The sequence below is a fragment of the Furipterus horrens genome, unplaced genomic scaffold (genome assembly GCF_987537825.1).
Source record: "Furipterus horrens unplaced genomic scaffold, mFurHor1.1.pri manual_scaffold_8, whole genome shotgun sequence".
Classification (NCBI taxonomy): domain Eukaryota; kingdom Metazoa; phylum Chordata; class Mammalia; order Chiroptera; family Furipteridae; genus Furipterus; species Furipterus horrens.
This window is the reverse complement of record NW_028327178.1, coordinates 93,041,231-93,063,026: the sequence shown is the minus strand read 5'-3', so window position 1 is coordinate 93,063,026 and position 21,796 is coordinate 93,041,231. Positions and strand designations below refer to the sequence as shown.

At 44.5% G+C, this 21,796-nt stretch overlaps 2 protein-coding genes across 4 annotated transcripts in view; one reads left to right on the top strand and one right to left on the bottom strand.

Annotated features, from left to right (window-relative positions):
* Positions 1-7,273: 7,273 nt before the first annotated feature.
* Positions 7,274-8,305, top strand: SCAND1 (SCAN domain containing 1). Its single transcript, XM_090286339.1, has 2 exons — positions 7,274-7,380; positions 7,495-8,305. Exon 2 carries the CDS (start codon positions 7,550-7,552, stop codon positions 8,060-8,062), a length of 513 nt encoding a protein of 170 aa, XP_090142465.1. The 5' UTR covers positions 7,274-7,380; positions 7,495-7,549; the 3' UTR covers positions 8,063-8,305.
* Positions 8,306-9,917: 1,612 nt separating this feature from the next.
* The window catches only part of PHF20 (PHD finger protein 20), a 94,239-nt gene continuing 82,360 nt past the window's right edge, over positions 9,918-21,796 (bottom strand). For 2 of the 3 annotated variants that reach the window (XM_090286335.1, XM_090286337.1), the window contains 3 exons: positions 18,087-18,486; positions 16,245-16,428; positions 9,918-12,406 (listed from right to left, as the gene is read on the bottom strand). In XM_090286335.1, the coding sequence (XP_090142461.1) occupies positions 12,264-12,406; positions 16,245-16,428; positions 18,087-18,486 (727 nt within the window). In that variant the 3' untranslated portion in view covers positions 9,918-12,263. Of the gene's footprint in view, positions 12,407-12,724; positions 13,394-16,244; positions 16,429-18,086; positions 18,487-21,796 lie in introns of those variants that run through there. The other variant, XM_090286336.1, reaches the window with a different exon arrangement.

Here is a 21,796-nt window from a genome sequence, read left to right as displayed (position 1 = left end):
GCAGTGCCTTCTACCTGGAATGCCCAACTCCATCCTTTTTCTTCTTGAGTCTGAGCTTAAAGGTTCCCTCTCCAGTGAGACCTTTGATGACCTCTCATCCTTGCAGTAGGGTTTGATGTGCTGCCTTAGCCCTGGATACTGACTGTCTGTTACCACACAGGGAATAGGACTGTTGTTGGTTCACTCAGGGCAGCAAACCCAACTGCCAAAAGGCCAGGGAGAGGAAATAAAGGCCTGTTTTCCCACCTCTGAAAAGAACACAGAGAAAAAATGCCAGCTTTAAGGAAAACAACCTGGGAGCAAACAACATTCTACAGTATTTTGGAGAACAATAGGGAGTGGTGGGGATTGAGTCCAACTGGGATAGAGTATCTTGTGTAAAGGAAAAAGACTGAACTCAGCTCCCCCTGATTGCTGACTAGCAGGAATGTGGGTGGGTCCAGTGTGGATAGCTCATTCACTTTTTCAAGAAAACATGGAAATCCAGTTTGCATGTTAAATCTCCCAATTTTTACATGGCAGTAACTAAAAACATTAAAGATCCATTGTGATGACCTTCAAGGTTTTCAGGCTCTGGAAACTGTTACGAAAAGATTTACTTCTAGAAACTAAAGAACAACACAAACAAAGGAACTAAATAGAACAAAGAGCAGAATAGCAGTCAATAGGGGGGAGGGGAGAGGGAGAGAAGGGGGATAAGTAAGGGAAGGGTTTAATTAAAGAGCCTGTATAAAAGAGTCATGGACATGGACAACGGGGAGGGATATGATTGCGGGAGAGGGGGTGGGTTGGGTGGGGGAGAGAAATTAGGGGAAAAGGGGACAACTGTAATTGAAAAACCAAAATTAAAAAAAGAAAAAAAGAAATATATGTGACTTCACCGTTAAAAAAAAAAAAAAAGATTTACTTCTAACTATTCAAGAGAGCACATCCTTTGGCTGGGGGCAAGTCTTATATCAGGGCCACTGGTGTGTTGATGGTTGTTAAACAGGCCCACTCATTCTGCACAGAGCTCAAAGGGGCTGCACGTGTCATTCAAAACCTTTCATATGGGACACCTGTTTCTCTTTGGGCCTCAATTTCCCTATCCATAAAATGGGGATACAAAATATATTAGTGAGTCTTCTGGTGACTCTGGTGGGACAGACTTCAGGACTCTCTGGTAAGTCTGGGTATTTGGCAGGGAACCCTGTTGGCTGCCTGGACTGGGGGGCCCCATGGTGCAGATTTGGAGACTCTATAGCAGCTGCCAAGTGATTTCACTTGGGGACTCTCCTCCAATTCTCAGCACCCCATGTCGCCTTCACTTTCGATTGAGTCACTGTGCTTTCTGGTTCAGGGTTGTAGTCCCAGGTTAATTAAGGCACCTTCTGGTTTACAGAATCTGTCTGGTCTATTACAGAGCTCTGTCTGGTAAAAAGGTGTTTTCTGGTTTAATTAAGGTGCCTTCTGATTTGTGTGATATTACAGAGCTCTGTCTGGTAGAATGGCAAAGTGGGGAAACTCCATTCCAGGAAACAGCCTTTGGGGAAAATTCTGATTGATTGGTCAACCTATGCTTATGAACCTAAGAAAATGATTTTATTTTTTTAAATACTGCTTGCCTTGTGTATAATCTGAACACAGGAGAATGCTGACCACTAAATAGGTCTTTAAACTGCTTTACTATACTGTAATTTGGGTTGTTTTGTCAAAGACCAGGGAAATGGGAAAAAATGGTCCAAAGGGGGAATAAAGAATCCACCTGTCTTGTGGCAGATAGCAGAAGCTCAGAATAGAGGGACCAGGAAGATCAGGATGGCTGCTGCGAGCATGGTCTGGGCTCCCACAGCCCCTCCAGCCCTGGGGGATGCTCCTCCTTTCTCAGCTGAGGGAGCCGAAGGAGGTGAGCCTGAACTGGTCTCTCCATCCCAAGCCAGTCAGGGAACCAAATTTGGTGGGGGATAAGCCCCTTCTGGGGCAGGGTAATCATTTTGCAAGGGAAAAATGAGTGCCCCAAGAGAGGGAAAAGGAGGTCACAATCTGAGAACTCAGGTAAAAATATCGGTGTGGGGACAAATTGTAGACCTTTTGATTGATACTAGAGCGACATATTCTGTGGTCAATAGACCTCTAGCTGAACTGTAACTGGAATTTCTGGAAGCCCTAAAAGCCATTTTTTCTTGAAGCCATTGGAATGTGCTATGGGAGATAGGAGTTTTTTCCCTTCTGAGAAGGGATCTGTGGGCAAAACTCCTTGTTCAAATCACTTTCTATCCAGAAGAACAACAGCTCCATCTACAGGTCCCTCAAGAGCATGCCCAGCAGTTTCTTAATGAAATTGTGGGAAGGAGGAAAGCAACCCTGACCAGAGGAAATTGAGAATCAGGTAAACCCCATTGTGTGGGCTGCTGGAAGGCCAGAGAAGGCTAAGCAAGTTGACCTCAAACCGGGGGCAGGGACTCCAATAAGAGGCAGTATCCCTTGCAAAAGGAGACCCTAGAAGAAATATGCCCAATAGTTCAGAAGTTCCAGGAATATGGACTCATTCAGCCCTGCCGCTCCCTGTACAAGATTTACGGGTCATAAATGACATTGTACAGAACAGTATACCTGGGGACAGCCTCTGGTATCCAGTATTGGACTTAAAAGATGTTTCCTTTTGCATTCCAGTTGGCCAAGACTCTCAACCATTGTTTCTTTTGAATGGCAGGAACAGGAATCAGGTCAAGACTCAGTACTGCTGGACAGTCTTACCACAAAGGTTCAAGAACTCCCCCATGATTTGGGGGGAGACCCTGAGCCAGGACATAAAAAATGATCTAAAAATAGAAGGAGGAACTCCATTACAATATGTAGATGCATCATTTAACTAATACTATAGCTACCTTGAACCATCTGGCATCTTGTAGCTATAAAGTATCAGCATAGAAGGCCCAGATTTGCCAAAAAGCTGTACTGTTTCTTGGGTTCCTCTTGGAACCTGGAAGAAGGAGTCTTACTAGGCTTGTCAAAAAAACTAGATCACACTGTCCAGGTGCAGCCAGCCTGCTTGAGAGCTGTGGCAGCCACCTGCAAGCTTTTATAGGAAGCTGAAAAAGTTTTCTTTGGGACAGCCCATCACCATTTACACACCCTACCGAGTGTTGAGCCTGCAAGAGTGAAAAGGAAATTTGTGGCTCACTGCTGGAAGAATGGGCAAGTACTGAGCAATTTAAAACCATAAGTTAAATCTTGTCTCCCTTCTCCCACAGCCTGACTCGGCCATGCTAATGCATGACTGTAGTGAAATACAGTAATTGATGAAGCTTATTCTAGCAGAATTGATTTACTGGATCATTCTCCAGAAGTGGCAGACTGTACTCTATATGCAGATGGAAGCAATTACATGGACAAAGGAAACAGGTTGGATATGCAACTGCAACTCTCGAAGACAGAGTAGAGACCAAGGCTTTATGACCAGGAACCTCTGTTCGAAAAGCTGAACTGACTGCATTGACAAACACATTGGAATTGTCACACAAAAAGAGTGAATGTGTATACCAACTCAAGATACGCTTTCCTCATTTTGCATGCACATGGTTTGCTCTGGAAGGAAAGAGGATTATTAACCTCCAATAAAAAGGAAATTAAGCATGTAGCACAATTTTAAAAATTATTAGAAGCTGTTCAGGTAGCTTTACAGGTGGCAGTTATGCATTGTGTCCAGCATCAGAAGGAGGACACTGAAGTGGCTAGAGAAAGCAATCTGGCTGATTGAGCAGCGAAAGAGGCTACTAAAGCAACATTTATAATGCCTTTGGTACCTGTTCTAGACTTGTCACAATTCAACCCTGAGTATTCGACTGCAGACTTGGAGAAAGCTAAGAGCTGGGATTTTGAACCACTTATATTAAACCATGGCTCACAGGTCCTGGAATTTCTAAAGCCATGTGTGCCAGAAGAACAATCCTAAGACAGACCTCCATCAGAAAAAATAAGGAAAACAATACGAAGGACAGTGCCTGTTTGAGAACTGGCAAATAGACTACCCAGACACCAAGGGTCCAAGGATGGAAATATTTGTTAGTTTCCACTGATACTTTTTCAGGATGGGTAGAGGCCTGGCCTACTAGAACTGAGAAATCCTTAGATGTAATGAAAGCCCTTCTGAAGAAAATTATTCCTCATTTTGGCCTACCCAGAAGCATCCAGAGCAATAATGGACATGCTTTTGTTTTAAAAATTACACGGAAGATTGGTAAATTTTTAGGAATCAAGTGGCGACTCAGATCTCAGGCTTCTGGGAATGAAGAGAAGGTGAATCACACCTTGAAGAAAAAGGTAGCCTAACTAGGTCAAGAAACTCAGTCTCTATTGGGATCAAGTTTTACCTATTGCCCTGATCAGGATAAGGATAGTTCCTCGTAATGGGATTCAATTGAGTCCTTATGAAATTGTATACAGGTGACCATTTCAGGCTATGATTGGGATGGTAGATACATATGTAGATCAAGAAGTGAAGGTAAATAACCATGCACAACATTTAAGTCAGACTTTGGCTGTAATTAATGACCTTAGCTGTATTAGAGCTCTCTCCCCAACACTCCTTTGAGCCTCGATATAAGATGCTACTCAAGACTTGGAAGACAGGATCCCCAGAAAGCCAACTAGAAGAAAATTGGACTGGAACCTATGTCAAACAGACTTTTATTTTATGTCTTGTAGGTGTTTGTACTCCCCTGGAAAGATCATTGGAAACCTATGGTAATTCTAAAGGACAGAGAAATGTTTTCTTCAAGTATGCTAATGTAGCCCTGGCTGGTGTGACTCGCTGGTGTGACTCAGTGGACTGAACACCAGCCTGGGAGTCAAAAGGCTGGTAGTTTGATTCCCAGGCCCCCAGCTGGGGGCGTGCGAGAGGCAACCAATTGCTGTATCTCTCACATATCGACATTTTTCTTCTCCTCTTTCTCCCTCCCTTCCCCTCTCTAAAAATAAATATTTTTTTAAATGCTAACGTAGCCCTAGCTGGAAAATGTGCAAATTTTGTCAACTGCACTAAAACTGTTTTGATGAATTGCAACACCCCACTAACACATCTTATGTTGTTTTAGTTTGTAAACTAATCTTACAGAAATAAGATAATTACAAACTGGGAGGAAATGCTAGGAGAACTCAGGTGTTAAAGATTTTAGCCTTAGTTGATAGGCTTAAGTGATAGGCAGATCAAACTCTGCCTTTTCTGGTTTCAAGTCAATTGTCAAATGGAATATATGATTTACTGAAAGGCTGTCGGAGCTACTGCTTTTACCTGCATTATCTCGCTGAATTCTCAAAACTTCTATGAGGTAAATTCTATTACATCCACATTTTACAGGTAAGAAAACTAGCTCAGAGATGCAAAACCTTATCTAACGAAGACAACAGCAAACATTTTAAAAGCCCTTTCTTTCCAAGGGTTTTACTGGTTTAATCCTCTCAACAACTCTGGCATAAGGCAAATACACCCTGTGCTGGGGATTCATGCCACCTAGGCAGCCTACCCTACCGGAGTGCCATTCAATTAAAACAATAATGTAAACAATATATGTAACTTAAATCTTTCTAGTAGCCACATTTAAAAAGTAAAATGACATAAGTGAAATTGATAGGGGAAGTTAGGAGTTAAAAGATTTCAGCTTCAGTCATAGTAGGTTGATAGGCTTAAGTGATTAATGCATTCAGAAAGCTGTTATTCCAGAAACTGGAATGCATGACCTACAGAACTCCAGGAGGTGGACAAGTTCTTCAACCTTTATGCCCAGAGGGTCTGCAAGAGATGTAGCTGGTATCTGAGCCACTGTGTTCCAGGAAAGGAATGTCAGAGAAGCAGCAAAAGAATTCTTGATCAACCGATAAATTCTGCACTGCAACTGTTATCTGATTAACCTTTTTTTCCAAACCCCTTTTACCTACCCTTTGTTCTCCATATGGAAAAGATCTTGGCTTAACATGAGATGTTAAGACCCTATTGCCAGGGGGTAAAGAAGGAGAAGGGTCTAGTCAAGGAACTAGTATAAATGACCCATGGACATGGACAACAGGGTGGGGATTGATTGGGGGCGGGGGGAGGGGCAAGGGAGGGGAGAGCAAGGTGGGGTGGGGGTGGAATGAGACAACTGTAATAGAAAAACAAATTTTTTTTTAAAAAGACCCTATTGCCAGCATCTGAATAAAGCACCCATAAATATTCAATCCTTGTCTCTACTTATTCTGATAGTGACAGGCAGTATGAACACTGATTTTTCTGGTTCCAAAATTGTTTAATCATGTATTTTATTTGACCCAATATCTGCAAACTGTTATTGAAAGCAGAAAAAACATGTTTGTGTCATCTACCAGACCCAATAAGCAGACAGGGATTGAATCTTTATGGGCACTCTATTCAGATGGCCGGCGATCCAGTGGGTTTGTACCCTAACAGACAGTCTTACATTCCAGTACAAACAGGCCCTTTTTATAAGAAGAAAAGTGTAGGTAAGGGGTTTGGAATTCAGGGAAAAAGTTTATCAGATAAAAGCTGCAGCATTCTTTCATGTGTCCTGGGCAGTAGTCGCCTCACCCTGGAGTGCAATGTCTCAGTTACCATCTTGACTGCCTGCAGTCCTCCTGACTGCTTATGGGCTCCTGGAGTCAAGGTGGGTCATACCTTCAAGTCCTGAAACAACAGCTTTTTATATACATTGGTTACTAAGCTTAGTAACTGTTACCTGAAACTAAAAATTTCCAACAAATTTAGTGTATTTACTAATCCTCAAAAGCCCAACCCACAGAACCACCTATCCCTCGGTTTCAGAGAACATATAAGAAATAATAATGGCAATGAGTTACTCTGTGACATGGTAATGGCTAGTTTTACTGTATGCTGAGGATCTCACACACGTTATATTCTGTAAGAACTTTCTCCAGTCGAGTCCTGCCTCAGTGTCCACCTGCGTTCAGCGGTGCCACCGAAGCCAGGTGTCACGCGCCAGCTCCCGCGAGCTAACATCCTAAACAGCACCTAGAGAGCAGACACGCAAGCCGGGGCGGGCTAGCGCCAATCACCTTAGAGCCGTAGCGATCACCACGGATAAGAGCCTCTCTGGGCTCCGGCTCCTCCTTCCCCTCTGGCCCCTCCTCCAACTTCTCCCCATCCACCAACTCGGACTCCTGCTCGAATTGATACGTGGAGGAGGCACCATCCCAAGGAAGCCAATGCACGCTCCCATTGGCCCGCGACTGCGCAGTCGCTGCCGCCTCCTGACGTAACTCGCGAATGCAGGGGGGCGACACTTCCTGTAGCCGGGACTCGCCTGCCCTGCGCTTGCGCGTCAAGCTCATCTCAGAGACGCTCGCCGAGCCTTGTTTTCGTCAACCTCAGGCGCTTCGCTGCGGTCGGTGAGTTTGGCGCGCTCTCCTTCCCCGCCGCGGCCGCCTCCCCCTGGTTGCGCGGGGGGGGGGGGCCCCCCCTTTAGTGGAAAACGTTTCCTTTTTCACCCCACCCCGGCGCAGACGCAGTGCTGAACCCACAACCGCAGGACAAAGAGTGACGTCCAGAGCCCGAGTCATGGCGGCGACCGAGCCGGGCTTGGCGGCCACTGGGGGCCCCGTGCTGCCTCTGGAGAAAGAAGGAGCCGGCAGGAGCTCAGACCCGCAGCGTAACCCTGCGGGTTCCTCGTCCACTCCTGAGGCGCCACCGCCTGCCGCCAAATCCTCCACCCCCAACACTGGTGTCCCTGAAGCTCCGCCGTCTCCTGCGGTGGCTTCCGCGGCTGTGGGGCCCGCACCCCAGGGGTCCGCGCCTCTTGCTCCTCGCTTCCCTCCAGGCCTTGGCGGCTCCCGACCTGGCCCGGAGACGTTCCGCCAGCGTTTCCGGCAGTTCCGCTACCAGGATGCGGCGGGCCCGAGAGAGGCTTTCCGGCAGCTGCGGGAGCTGTCTCGCCAGTGGCTGCGACCCGACATCCGCACAAAGGAGCAGATCGTGGAGATGCTGGTGCATGAGCAGCTGCTCGCCATCATGCCCGAGGCGGCGCGGGCCCGGTGTCTTCGCCGCCGCCCAGATATTCGCTTCACTGGCTGAGCTGCGGGCGGCCTGGCTCCGGCGCTCTCCGGGCTGGAGGGAGCCGCGATCGGGCCCGCAGGCCTGAGCCTGGCTCCTTATTACGCATTCATAAAAAACGAGCTTTGGCAGCCTGTGTAATCTGATGTGACCCTTTCGTTCGTTCTTTACTGGTTTATTTTCCCGAGCGTTTTTCCAACCTTCATTCTGGCTTGTGGCAAACCCAAGTTGGGAGCCCATTGAGAATAAAGCCTTTGTTTCCTACCACTTGGTTTTTGTTGGCTTTTGTGGGCCCATTACCTGTCGGTTAGGCCTCGGTGTTTGCCTTATCTGGGAAATTTTCTCCTGCATGCTTCCCAGGACCCCACTTGGATACTCTTTGTTTAGGTGGAGGCTTTAATAAGGGTTCCATATTCGCCCCTACCTCTCATTAGGTAGACTCTCAGCTTGTTTTCCTACCTGAAAAAGGGAGAAAAAAAGTGACACGTCTTGCCTTATAGGTAGGTGGTTTTAGCATCCTGCAATTAACTGGCTCTGTTAAATGATAGTTTAACTGCCTACCTCTACACTATCAGTGCCACCAACTTGCTCCACTAGCCTGCCCTTTGGGCATAGAGTGCTGAAAAGCCCAAACCATAGGGCTATTTTATTAAGTTTCAGTGCTGTTCCTTATAGAGATAGGCTAGTCGTTTTTTAGCTCTGGTTTAAGCCTCCAGACCTACTGTCCTTGCTGTATTTCAGGCCTCTAGAAGCATTTAGGCAGAACTGGTGTGAACTAACGGATTATTTATTTTTTAGAGAGGGAAGGGAGAAAGAGAAACATCCATTGGCTGCCTCTAGCACGCCCCCATTCAGGAACCAGCTTGCAACCCAGGCATGTGCCCTGGGTGGGAATCAAACCTGCAACCTTCGGTTTGCAGGATGATGCCCAACCCACTGAGCTACACCAATCAGGGCAACTAATGGATTATTTATATTGCTAGAGCTATGCTTTTTTTTTTTTTTCTGAGCTATGCATTTTAATCTCCATCTGCCTCCATTTAAAAAAGCATAATTGTTTATAAAGGTAAAAAGGAATTTGGGAATAGGGAAGCTCCACTATGAAATTTAAAGCCTTGCCCTGGCTGGGTAGCTCAGTTAGAGTGTCTTCCTGATAGCCAAGGTTGTGGGTTCCATTCCCCAGTCAAGGCACATACAAGAATCAACCAATCAATGTCCCTTGCACCAAAAGGTTGGGGATTTGATTCCCAGTCAGGGCACACACCTAGGTTGCCGGTTTGATCCTGGGTCTAGAGAAGTATGGGAGACAATCAATTGATGAGTCTCCCTCTCACTAAAACCAATAAACATTTTAAAAAATTTTTTTAAATCAACCAATGAACGCATAAATAAGTGGAGCAACAAATCAATGCTCCCTTCCTCTAACATTAATAAAAATAAAGTTTAGTCTGTTTCTTGGATCTTCAGCCCAACCAGGAAGGAGCAAATTGGAATCCATGGGCAGTATGGTTGTCTGAGAAGGGTCCTAAATGCAGTGGCTGCCATCTCGTACCAGGAAGTCCAAACCTGTCTTCCCTGCACTGCTTTCAATAATCAGAGTCTAATAAACCTGCAGTTCACACCACAAAGCATGAGCCAGACTGGACTAGAGCTGGTGTGGGACATTTTACTTTTGAATACTACAGACTGAAATGAATTCAAAAGTATTTTCCATACTTCCTTGGCATTTAGGATCCTGAGCTTGAATCTATCTGCCTCCCTGCAGAAGATAAATCTGTTTTGAATGTAAAAAGCAGATTTCTTTTAAGAGCTAATGTTTACATAAAATCAAATAATGTATATTGAGAGAATTTCATAATTCAATAACATGACAAAACATAGCAACAAAAACCTGTTTTATTTTTTCCAAATACAGATACAGAAGTTTGCATGTTTTGCAAATATTGCTTCAAAGCAACATTTCTATATACAGCGCCTTCTGTTCTAAGAGCGCGTAAACATAGATATGTATCCACAGTGCAATGTTGGCTTATCAAGGGTCCACCTTATATATACTCTTATCACTTAAAGAAACAAAATGATTAGTCAACCAGAACTGTTTTTGTCAAGGCAATTTTTTAAAGGTAGATAGTTTTACTCAAAAGAAAACTTAGGTAGTGTACATATTTCTAAATGGTAACAGTAATATTTGCAAATAACAGTTTCCAGTGCTCCAAATTGGGGTTTAGTCAACTTGACCCAAAAATGAGGATGGAGCCCCTCAACATGGCTTTAAATTAGGGAAGCACACTGAGGTTATCAGAACTTGGAGTCATCCTTACTTCCCTAAGGACAAAAGTTACAATGAGTGGAATGGAATTACTTCTTCAATTAATGGACAAAACCAGGGTAGTTCAGTTTCTGATTCAGTCTTTGAAAAAGACATGAGATTGACTACCCTAAATTACAGCTTCCCAGATGTGACGCTCAAATTTATTTTCAGAGAAAAAAAATCAGTAATCTAAGAATACAAGCCATCATACTTCACAGTTGTGGCCACAGAAAACCATCCTGTTTCTTCCCTTTTCAGACACAGTTCTCATAATGTGGCTGGCTGATAAATTATGCAAAACAGATGCCATGCACACTCCTTGAGCTTTTCTTCCCATACCAGAAACACCAACGTTAGCAATGGGAAACAGCCTCTTGTAGAGAGGAATTGTGTCAGCTTTATTGCAAATATCGTAGCTACTACATGTATTCCTTCTGATGGATAAGTGACAGGTCAACTTGTCCTAAATTCATTTTATATTACACGGTGAACACATCACTGGACAGCATTCCCTGAAACAGATCTTGGTATAAAAGCCTTCATGACAACAAAGACCTGTGCCTTAAAGCCTAACCATTCCACAGATCACAGGAGATAACTCGTTGCTATTGAGAGATTGGCTACTTCACGTTTACATAGTAAATATTTGCAGCATATAACATTACAGATTCATAAACCCATAATTAACCTGTGTTAATGGACAACTGTGCTTTGCTTTTTGCCTTTAGTGATTAGAAAACTAAATGTGAAACAGGTCTCCTCAAAACATGAAACATTTTCTTTAACTTTGCCTAATGAAAAACAACAACATAGCAATTACACGTGGAACCGTAACCTGTGAGAGTAACAGATATTGTCTTAAACGGTACAGATTGTACCTGGACCTTAAGCAGCATAATCACTTTGATCTAACAAAATAATACAAACAGGAAATTTAAAGTGTTAAAGTATATTAAATCTGAAAATGCCACTACTGAACATACACCCTTCAGGGAAGGAGGAAAATGACACAGAATCTGAAGTTTGTTTACAACAATATAAAATAAAGTAATTCCCCAAACCACATTCTTTGTAACAAATCTTTACAGTGAAAAAGTTCAGAATTTTGGGAAATATTTTTTGGACATTGAATAGAACTGGGAAGCTGTCAATATTAAGAAGTGGGTAGAAAATGCTGTCCTTTGGGTTCCAGACCTTGCCTCTTCTGTTTGGAATTTCTCCTAGATTCATAGTACAGTGAGATTCTAGTTCCTCCACAGGCTGTATGGGCCCTGCTATAAAACACACAACCCAACCAACTCTGGGGTGAAAGCATACAAAACTTGTCCCCAGTACCATGAAGTCATGCAAGAGATGTGGTGAGAAAAGTGAAGAGTCCTACAGAGAAGATAGGGCAGCCAAAGCCTCTGCTCCTTCCCAATCTCCACAGAATGATGAAGTCACGACATTCCCACGATGCTGGAAAAATGAAAATGATGCCTGCTGCCTTAATCCATGCCAGAAGTCTTGGCATGTACCCCAACCTGACAGAAAAGTCAATTAAATAAGCTGCAAGTTGAATTTACAACTGTTTCCGACGAAACTTTTTTGGCTCTCATTCCATTTATCATCAGTGGCACGATTTCAAGTGAAGTTTGTGCAAAAAGACTCACGCTCCATCCAACAATGTGCACAGAAGGGAATCCGAAGAGTCTTGTTTGCTACCTTCTTGGTAGGCTCTGAGATCAGAGTGCCCTGCCCTCCAGCAGCCAAAATGGCCTCTCTGTCCAATGTCTATCACACCCCCTCTACCCAGATCCCTGAAGTCAGTCGATGTCACGTGCATTCGGCATGCTAGGTTTATTTAAAAATGCAAAATTCCTCCTGCAGGCAGCCCAAGATTGTGCCCCCATTAGTTTTGGGTGCCCAGTTTCATGTTGAGCAGCAGAGTGCAATCTGCTGTACCTTGCCCAGGTCCGTCAGCAGCTGCTTAATGCAATGCTTGAGCTGAGGAAGCCTGGCCAGCGGCTGTGGGGGCTCCAGTTCCCCAGTGTAGTCCAGCCAGCTCTCCAACACTGTAAGCAGAAGAGAGAGAGAAGATCCAGTGAGTTCCCAACACCTGATGTGCAAGACTGTCAACAAGAATTTCAGCACCATATCCCATCTGACCGCTTATGGGGGAATGGGAAGGGAAGGCCAGTTCAGGAAACAGTGACGCATCGCCCTCTCTACAAAGTATTTGTATTACTCCTGGGACAAAGCTCAAGTGCCTTAGAGCAGTAGAGTCCAACAGAACTTTCTGCAACGATGGAAATGGGCTAATGTCTGTGTTGTCTGGCCATATGTAGCTACTGGGCACTTAAAAATGTGGCTAGTGCAAATGAGGAACTGAATTTAAATTTTATTAAATTTTAATTAAATGGCCACACATAGCAAGTCTACTACTGAAGTAGTGCAGCTCTAGAGTCCAGAAGGTTTTCTCAAGCAGCTTAGAGCCTCACACACAATCCTTTCCCCTCCTCAAACCCAGCCCTCCACCTTCCTTTCCACCTTTCTAAATGCTTTGTTTCCTTCAAGTTACTTCTCAGGGAAACTTTTCCCAACTCTACACCCTGGGTCTGGTCCCTGTGTTATGGGTGCTATGCTATCTCATGAGAGTGACTAGCAACCTCCTGAGCAAGAAAAATTCCATAGTGACCAGTTTAAATACACCAGTAAGTCTTCACAAAAACAAACAAAACAAAAAAACAGGAGACAGCACTACTCAGCAAGACTCCAAATCAATGCTGGAAGAGGCCATCTGGGTGAATCTAGAAGAGGGAGTCACAGCTGGCTGGGTTGATTCCGAGAGACAGACAGAGATGGTCCCTGGCAAGATGATCCTACAGCTCTGGACTGGGCACCAGCCTGTGAACTGAGAGGCTGTCAGTTTGATTCCCGGTCAGGGCATATGCCTGGGTTGTGGGCCAGGTCCCCAGTTGGGAGCTTGTGAGAGGCAATCAACTGATGTATCTCTCAAATACAGATGTTTCTCTCCCTCTCTTATTTCTCTTCTCCTCTCCCTAAAGATAAACAATAAGTAAAAAAAAAAAAAAGAGATCCTACAATTGCTAAGAGACCTTGCTCCTAAGGTCACTATAACTACCTCAGATATAATTCCAGGTTCACCAAAGAGATCCCCCTACACTATGGTGACCCAAGAAGCATGCATAGGGAGGAGTACCAGTGCACAGACCAGAAGAATCTGAGAATCTGAATGTGTTTGTTTAGAGCCCCTATGGTGGAAGCCTTCTCTAGATCTGTAGGGCTGAAGACCAGACCCAGAACTTTTCAGCCAACACCATCTCCTCTGAACCCAGCATCTAGCAAGCCTGCCTTTTCTCCACACCATGTGCTAGACCATCACCCTGTTTTTCTTTTTAAAAGCTCGAAAGTTTCTCAGCAGTATACTGACCACAAGCAAGGCAAAAGGTTTCATTTCAAATACACTCAGACCAATTGGATAGAGGCTAATGCTCTCTAAAGTAACATTTTCTTAAACAATATATATTTCAAATGCTAAAAGATTAATAATTTTCATGGTCATCAAACATCTTTTGTCTTTTAGTTTTATAATACTGTTCTCACAACTACATAAATTATTAAATAATGATTAGTAAAACAATGACATTTAAAAACATATCAGTCATTATAACAGCTTACAAGGTATTTTTAAGAGCAGTATTGTATCCAAATTCCTATCAAAGCTTATCTTGATGGTATTTAAGTTCACTCCCTATTACAGTAGAGAAAAACAGGATTCTTTTTTTTATGAGCATTTCTTATATGTATATTTTTAAAGATCTTATTTATTTACTTTTAGAGAGAGGGGAAGGAAGGGAGAGAAAGATCAATGCGGGAGATACATCTATTAGCTGCCTCTCACATGCCCCCAACCGGGGACCTGGTCTGCAACCCAGGCACGTGCCAACTGGGAATCCAACTGGTGACTTTACAATGTACAAGCCAGCACTCAATCCACTGAGTCACACCAATCAGGGCTAAAACAGGATTCTGATGAATCAAACACAATGTAAAAGTCTGTTTATCTGAATAAAATCTTTACACTTTACAAATGATTTCCATGCTTCCTCGGTACCTCTCAGGGCCTGGAGCGTTAGCACAGGAACAGAGTATGTGGCCCCAAGTCAGCAGGACACCACATAAAAAGTTCTCTGGAAGGCCAGAGAAGGAATCCCAGGCTTATCATCCTGGCCACACTGCCTAAACTACACTGAAGGGGGGGCGGGGGCAGAGATGTCAGTAAGAAGTATGTAGTCTCTGACTTTTCCCCTAAGGGCAGGTTCCTTTGTCAACAACAGAATGCTGTTCATCCTGTTTCCATGGTGCTAAACCTCCCCTTTCAAGGATTAGCCTCCTATTCCGGGTTCCTCGGGTTTGCCTCAGGCAAGATAGAAGCATGAGGCCAGGTGTCTCTCTCTCTCTCTCTCTCTCTCTGCCTCTCTCTCTCTGTCTCTCTCTCTGTCTCTGTCTCTCTCTCTCTCTCTCTCTCTCTCTCCCCCCTCCAATACGGCAATCCATTTTCCAGAACAGCCAGTCCTCTCCTCATCCACTCTGAGTCACATTCTCTCCAGCAGAAGACATCACGCTCCTCAAGGCTCAACTTCAGTACCAGGAGTTCCAGGAAGCCTCCCTGTTATTAGTTTCCCTCACGACATTTCTCCCTGGCATGGCCTCAGCTGTACATATGTCCTGGCCACACCTCGAGACCCTAGCTTGTGTAACATACAGTATTTTTCTGAGTTATTTCATATAAGTATGTTTTATATCCCCAATTAAAGTAATAATAGTTTGTAGTCAGAATCATCAAACAGAACATTTATTTCTTAATTGCGTTACATTTTAAGGATGAAAACAATTACGAAATCAGTTAACAATCAAGAAGGAATTTTGTCTTCAAAAATCTAACAACTTCCTGGGGATCAATAGAGACTAAATTTGATCATGTTCATCATAACAAGTTCTGTCCTCCAAACCCATCTGTTACCACTAACATCTGGGAGAAATCTCAGAGACTACACAAAAGACTTAGTCAAGTTCTTAAATCTCGACTGATAAAGAGGAAAGGGTTTCATTTTAGATTTTATCAAGGGGTGAAATAAAAGTTTTCATTTTTTCAGATTAATCCTCAGATATTCTAAAAGCTCAGTTAAGAGCTTGCTTAGCCCTGGCCAGGGAGCTTAGTTGATTAGAGCATCCCAATACGCCAAAGTTGTGGGTTTGGTCCCCAGTCAGGGCACATACAAAAATCAACCAATGAATCCATAAATAAGTGGAACAGCAAATCAATGTTTCTCTCTTTCTTAAAAACAAATCAAGAAAGAAAGAAAGAAGAAAGGAGAGAAAGAGGGAGAGAAGAAGAGAGGGAAGGAGGGAGGAACTGCCTGCAGTAGAGCCATAGAAGGGACTGGGCAAGTGAGGCAGGACTCCTGACATCACATGGACCTTAGACGTGCCCAATAAATACTGAAAGTAAGGCTCGGCCTTTTTTTTTTAAACATTTTATTTATTTATTTTTAGAGAGAGGGGAAGGGAGGGAGAAAGAGAGGGAGAGAAACATCAATGTGTGGTTGCCTCTCACATGCCCCCAGCTGGGGACCTGGCCCGCAACCCAGGCATGTGCCCTGACTGAGAATCGAACCAGTGACCCTTTGGTTCACAATCCACTGAGCCACACCAGCCAGAGCTGGCTGGTCCATCTTGAGGGTAGAATGAAAGTGAGTGAGACTAAAAAGAAGAGTAGGCAAGAATAGAGTTGTCCCTGGAGAGCCAAATAAGGCAGTGCAGACAGCCGCTCATCCTGTTAAGCTCACAGTGCCTGCCGAGAGGCAGAGAGCAAGAAAGGAGCCCTACCGTCCAGCTCCTTCTCAATGGAGTCCATCCTATGCGTGACTTCATCCTGAAGAGATTCCACATGGGTCAGCAGGTTAAACTGCCACTGGTGCTGGGAGCTCAGCAGCCCCTCCCCGCCTCTGTCCAGCAGCTTCCGCGCAGGGGCTTCCTCTGGTAGGACCTTTTTGGAGACATACTCCCGCACCTGGGAATGCAATGACATTTAAATAACTGAGTGGAGACAGCTCCCAGCCCCTTTTCCAGCCAACCAGTGTTTGAAACCATCTAAAAAGCTAGGTGCAGTCTGAATATTTCAAATCTCTATCTCCCTTTCTTCCCTCTCTTTTGGGCACTGCTGTACCAACTGCAACCACCTCAGAGCAGCACAGACCTCTGGCTCAGAGGACCCCACAGCTGCTTCTCAGTGACTGGTTCAATGCCCTAGGCCTGATGTGGGCCTCATGGAATGGCTTCCAGAGCCCTGAGACCAGAGTTTAGCAGGGCAAGTGTAGACAAGAATTGGTATGTGAGAATCAACAAATAAATTTTAAGTCCCAGCTCCATGCCTTGCTGAATAGGTGAACCTCTACTCCCTTATGTAAAGCAGTAAAACCTACTTTAAATGTTCATGTAGATGAAACAGGGTAAGATTTCTAAAACAGTGCTGGCCTAAAGTCAGCTTGCCATCAATGAAAGAGATTTTTAACTCTGCTTGCCTTGTTTAGACGCAATATTTTCTGATTTTTTATTATGTGCCAGACACCTCTAGGAAATCCGCCTAGTCTGCATGAGCACAAACCTCTTCTGGGGTTTGTGAGCTCAACCTTTCATTCATTCATTTGAAATAAAATAGATTCTAGCTAATATTTATTTAGAGCTTACTATGTGCAAAGCCATGATGGGAGAGGAGGTGAAGTGACTTGTCCTAACTACACAGTAAATGGGACCTGGTTAAGACCTGAAACTGGGTCTATCTCTAAAGACTGTATCCTTTGGCTCCAAGTGTCCTCTGTCTCCAAGATCACCCTTGCCCAGGACTGTTTTGACACAGGCTGAATAAGATACGATGCCCACCCTTGAGGGGCTTAGAGTTTAGGATATTCCCTTTCCTCAATAAGCAACAACATATTCAATGCTAGTAATAGTGACTCACAATGCTGTGAAAGCAAGGATGACAAGGGTAGAGAAGCTCTCAAATCACACTGAGAACAGGGTAGAACAAGACCAGTGAACAGTTAAAGATAACTTTAGCAAGAGGATGACACAGGCAGTTCCAGGAGAGAATAACTTGAAAGACAAAAAAAATGAAGAGTGGCTCTTGGGAAAACTGATGCAACTTGCAAATAGTTTAACAAAACAGACTGTCATTATGTCAGGGCTGCAAAGTTAAGAGTCCAACTACAGCTATCATAGAATTGTACTAAAAACTTATGCCAGACATAACACTTGACTCACTCTTTGCTCATGCTAAGAGTTAGCACCTAGGTGCAATTACAAATTGCATTAAAGAAAAAACTCACTTCCTAACTTAGTTCCATTTAGCAGGTCCCAGTCAACCCTTTTCTCCTTTCTACTTCGCACCTCTCTACCCCCACCCCCACTGACTATGCCATTTTGTGGGCGTTTTCCAGAACCAATGATCTTTGATTTAAGTGGGCTCTCCTGACTTTGCACCCACTTTAGCAAGGAACAAAAAACAACAAAATCCCTGTGATATGAAATTTAAATACAATTTATACAGTTTTACAACAAATACAATGTTATAATAAACATCTTCCACAGAACATTTATCCCTAGAAGGAGAACTTACAAGCACTCAAACACTGAATTAAGAACAAGCACAAGCACAAGCCAGCCACCTACCTTTGGGGAGCTGGGTTTGGGGTCACTGTCCCCCCTGCTTCTGTCCTGGTCTAGAGGCCAGCCCAAGCGCGGAGAGAGGGAATCATCACCGTTTTCATGGAGGGGGTTGACAGCATCGTCGAGGGCAGAGCCCCGGGTCTCCACCACCAGCTTCTGCTCCACAGCAGGGTAATAGGTGCGGGGTTTCTGGTAGCAGTGCTCGCTGGTGATATAGGACTCCTCCACAGACTGGGGCAAGGGCAGGGGTTTCTCCACTGCCCCATTCAAAGTTCTATAGCTTGGGGCTTCCTCCTTGCCCTTGGCTTCAGCAACTTGGATGTGTCTGAAATGAGATCTCCCGTCCCCTGAGTGCTGTTTCCAAGGCTGACACCACAGCTGCAGATCAGGATGCTCCCTGCTTCTGTGGGGAGGGCAAACACGGGAAGGGCTTTGGAGTAAGTGCAACCACTGCAGGCGCCTCTCAGTGCCTGAACACTCTCCCAACAGGAAGAAGAGCTCCCACCTGGGCCATCTGGTAACAAACCACCCTTTGCCAAGCAAAAGAGAATGGAAATCCGTGGTCACCTCACCTCCAGGGAAGCTCCCTCATGTACACTCACAGGGAGTGGGAGGGCAGAGAGGTGCTACCCACATTTGATTCACAGATGTGTAGAAACGTGTAGCCAGTCATCATCTGACTGTCACAATGATGAAGGGTACTACTGGCATTTAGTTTACAGAATCCAAGGATGCTACACATCCTGTTAACGCTTGGGACAATGCCACAGAGTTATCCCATGGTACAATTGTCAACAGGCACCTTCCCAGCCCCAGGTGAGAAAGTGGTCAGCAGGAAAACACAAGCTTAACTCAGCAGCAACTACCACACATGGGTACTGCTGCCCCCCCCTTTACTGAATCCTTCCTGCAGAAATGGAATGTCATAAACATGAAGGTGTCCAGTGATCTTACAGAACCTAAAACTCTGCTCCCAAGAGGCTGCAACCATCCCTTCTCAGCTCTCCCCTCAGCAATCCCCAATACCGACACCACTCTCATCCACTGGGGAAGGACAGAAAACCACCAGCATCGTGGCTGCGTGGGCCCCGGGGTCACCTCCATCAAGGTATCACAGCCTATACCAGGAACTCCAGATCCCAAAACACCCTCAACACCTTAACCACATCAGGGGAATAAGAATCATTGTTAACTTTCAAGTCCACTGTAGTCAGAAATCTGTTAACATGGAACACAGAAGCCCCAGTACAGATCTCCTATTACATCTAAATCATGAAAGACTTTGCTTCCTCCTCATAGTTTTCACCCTCCCAGCTAAGATCTGAAGCCCCAACTACTACTCCATACAAGGATGACCCTGACCTTTCCTTAGAAGCTCTGTCAATCACAAAGAAGGTATGCTCAGCCATGTATGCTACTTTTTAAATGACAACAGCTGCTCCGAAGTTATTCCCTTTTATTGTCTGCCTCTGAAATTAAGTTGACCAGGCCACTTAAGGAAAAGTACTTGAGAATGAAGATCCAGTCTGTGACGACAGACTATCTGTGTGTACACAGACATACTGGGACCACCTCCCCTTTTCCCAAGATCTTTTCTCCACATATAATGACTAAAAAGATCTCCCTACACCCTTCTGAATTGCTTGGAGAAGTCAGATTTAATTCCAGTACAAAGTTACCACTATAAAGATGAAAGATCTGAACAGGGAATTGCAGGGGACAAGGTTTCTGAATTTGGAACAGGGCCAGGAGCACTGACACTTCAGTGAGAAGAAAGAGACCCATCTCTGACTGATTCTGCAAATGAAAAGAAATCTAGCAAAGTTCAAAATCAGGAGCATCATCTGAGGACCACCCTTCCACTTACCTCAGTCGATTTCTGGCATCTCATTAAGAAGAAACTCATTTGGTTTAAAAGTTATTCCTATCCAGGGATATCAATTGATTCAGCTCACCTCAACGGATATTTTCACAACAATAGCTAATACACCAAGCAACTATGCTCCCTTCTCTTATACCCACTCTACCCTCACTCCTGAGTTTCAGCAGGGCACGTGGCCACCTGCCTAGCCTCCCCTGCAGTTAGGAGTATCCATGAAACTGCTTGCTCCTCCTTTTCCTACTTTCCCCCTCCCGGTGTTTGGAGCAGAGATGAGGTACAGATGAGACTGCTTCAGCCACACAGACGAGGATAATCCCAATAGAATGCCAAAGGAATAAGAGACAAGGAACCCAGGACCCTAAGTCCCCAGACAGAATCCTTGAGAAAGGTCACCTACCTGGCCAGGACCCCTACCTAGCCCTGAAACATACATTAAGTGAGAAACTCCATTTTGTTTTAGTGTCTGTTTGGAGGTCCCTGTTACAGCAGCTTAGCTTTCACCCAAACCAATATATACTCTTGCTGAAAGTGCCCTGCTCAACCACCCCTTGTTATGCCAATACTTAAAGGCAGGCCTCTGTGCGCCAGAACGCAAGAGAAAGCAGACCCTCATCCTGCCATCTCAGGGCTCCGACACTCTACTCTGCCTGACACCAAGAGGCCTCCAGGACTAGTCAGCACAAAGGAAACCTTGTCGGGGAGTGGCCTGTCATGTCTAACTCACTCATGGCGCTAGTCTGTCACTGTTGATGATGTAACTAAAATGGCACCCTATGGAAGAACTTAAGGAGAGATTTTTACAGAAGAGATGCTGTTCCTACCACAGATTGTGCTAACACCAAAGGAAAATTCATGCAACAGCTGAGGAGAGGCAGTTAGAAAGGTTAGAACAAGTGCTTGATGGGAGTCAGGATCTGAGTTCTACTCTTGGCCTTGGAAACCATGGAGGGGGAGGGTAACTGACCCACTCAAGGCCCAATTTGGTAAACAGGAGACAGGTTATAAAAGCCAACAGACTCCAGTAAGAGCCACTTGTCTTTCTCAGTTTACATAAACTTGCGTCATCTGACATGTAGAATGTGACCACAGGAGAGAATTCACACTCAATTTAATTCCAAACTCTGGCCACTAAATTCCAGAAGTCCAGCTCCAAAAGGTCTAAAACTTTTCTGTATGAGCAAATCATCAAGGGACATATTTACTGAGCAGCCCCTATGCTAAAGAGCAGGCTTGCCAACAATATCTCTTCCAACAGCTTTCAATTTTACTTTATTTACCAATCAAGAAGGTTTAGGATGGATAAACAAAATGTGGTATTACATACAATGAAATGTTATTATTCAACCTTAAAAAGATAGGAAATTCAGTACAGTCTACATAATAGATGAACCTTGAGGACATCATGCTAAGTGAAATGAACCAGTCATAAAAAGACAAATACTGCAGGATCCCATTTATGTGAGGTACCTAGTCAAACTCATAGACAGAAAGTAGAATGGTGGAAAGGACAAGGAGAGGAGTTATTAATGAGTATAAAGGTTCCATTTTACAGATAAAGAGTCCTGGAGATTGGTTGGACTTACCACGGCTGAACTGTACACTGAAAAACGGTTAAGATGGTAATTTTTATATTATGTATATCTTACCACAATTTTTTAAAAGATTTTATCTATTTATTTTTTCATAGTGGGAAAGGGAATAGACAGACAGGGAAAGAAACATCGATATGAGAGGGAAACATCGACTGGTTGCCTCTTGTACGCACGCCCCACCTGGGACATGCCCCAACCGAGGACCAAATCCACAACCCAGGCATGTGCCCAGACCAGGA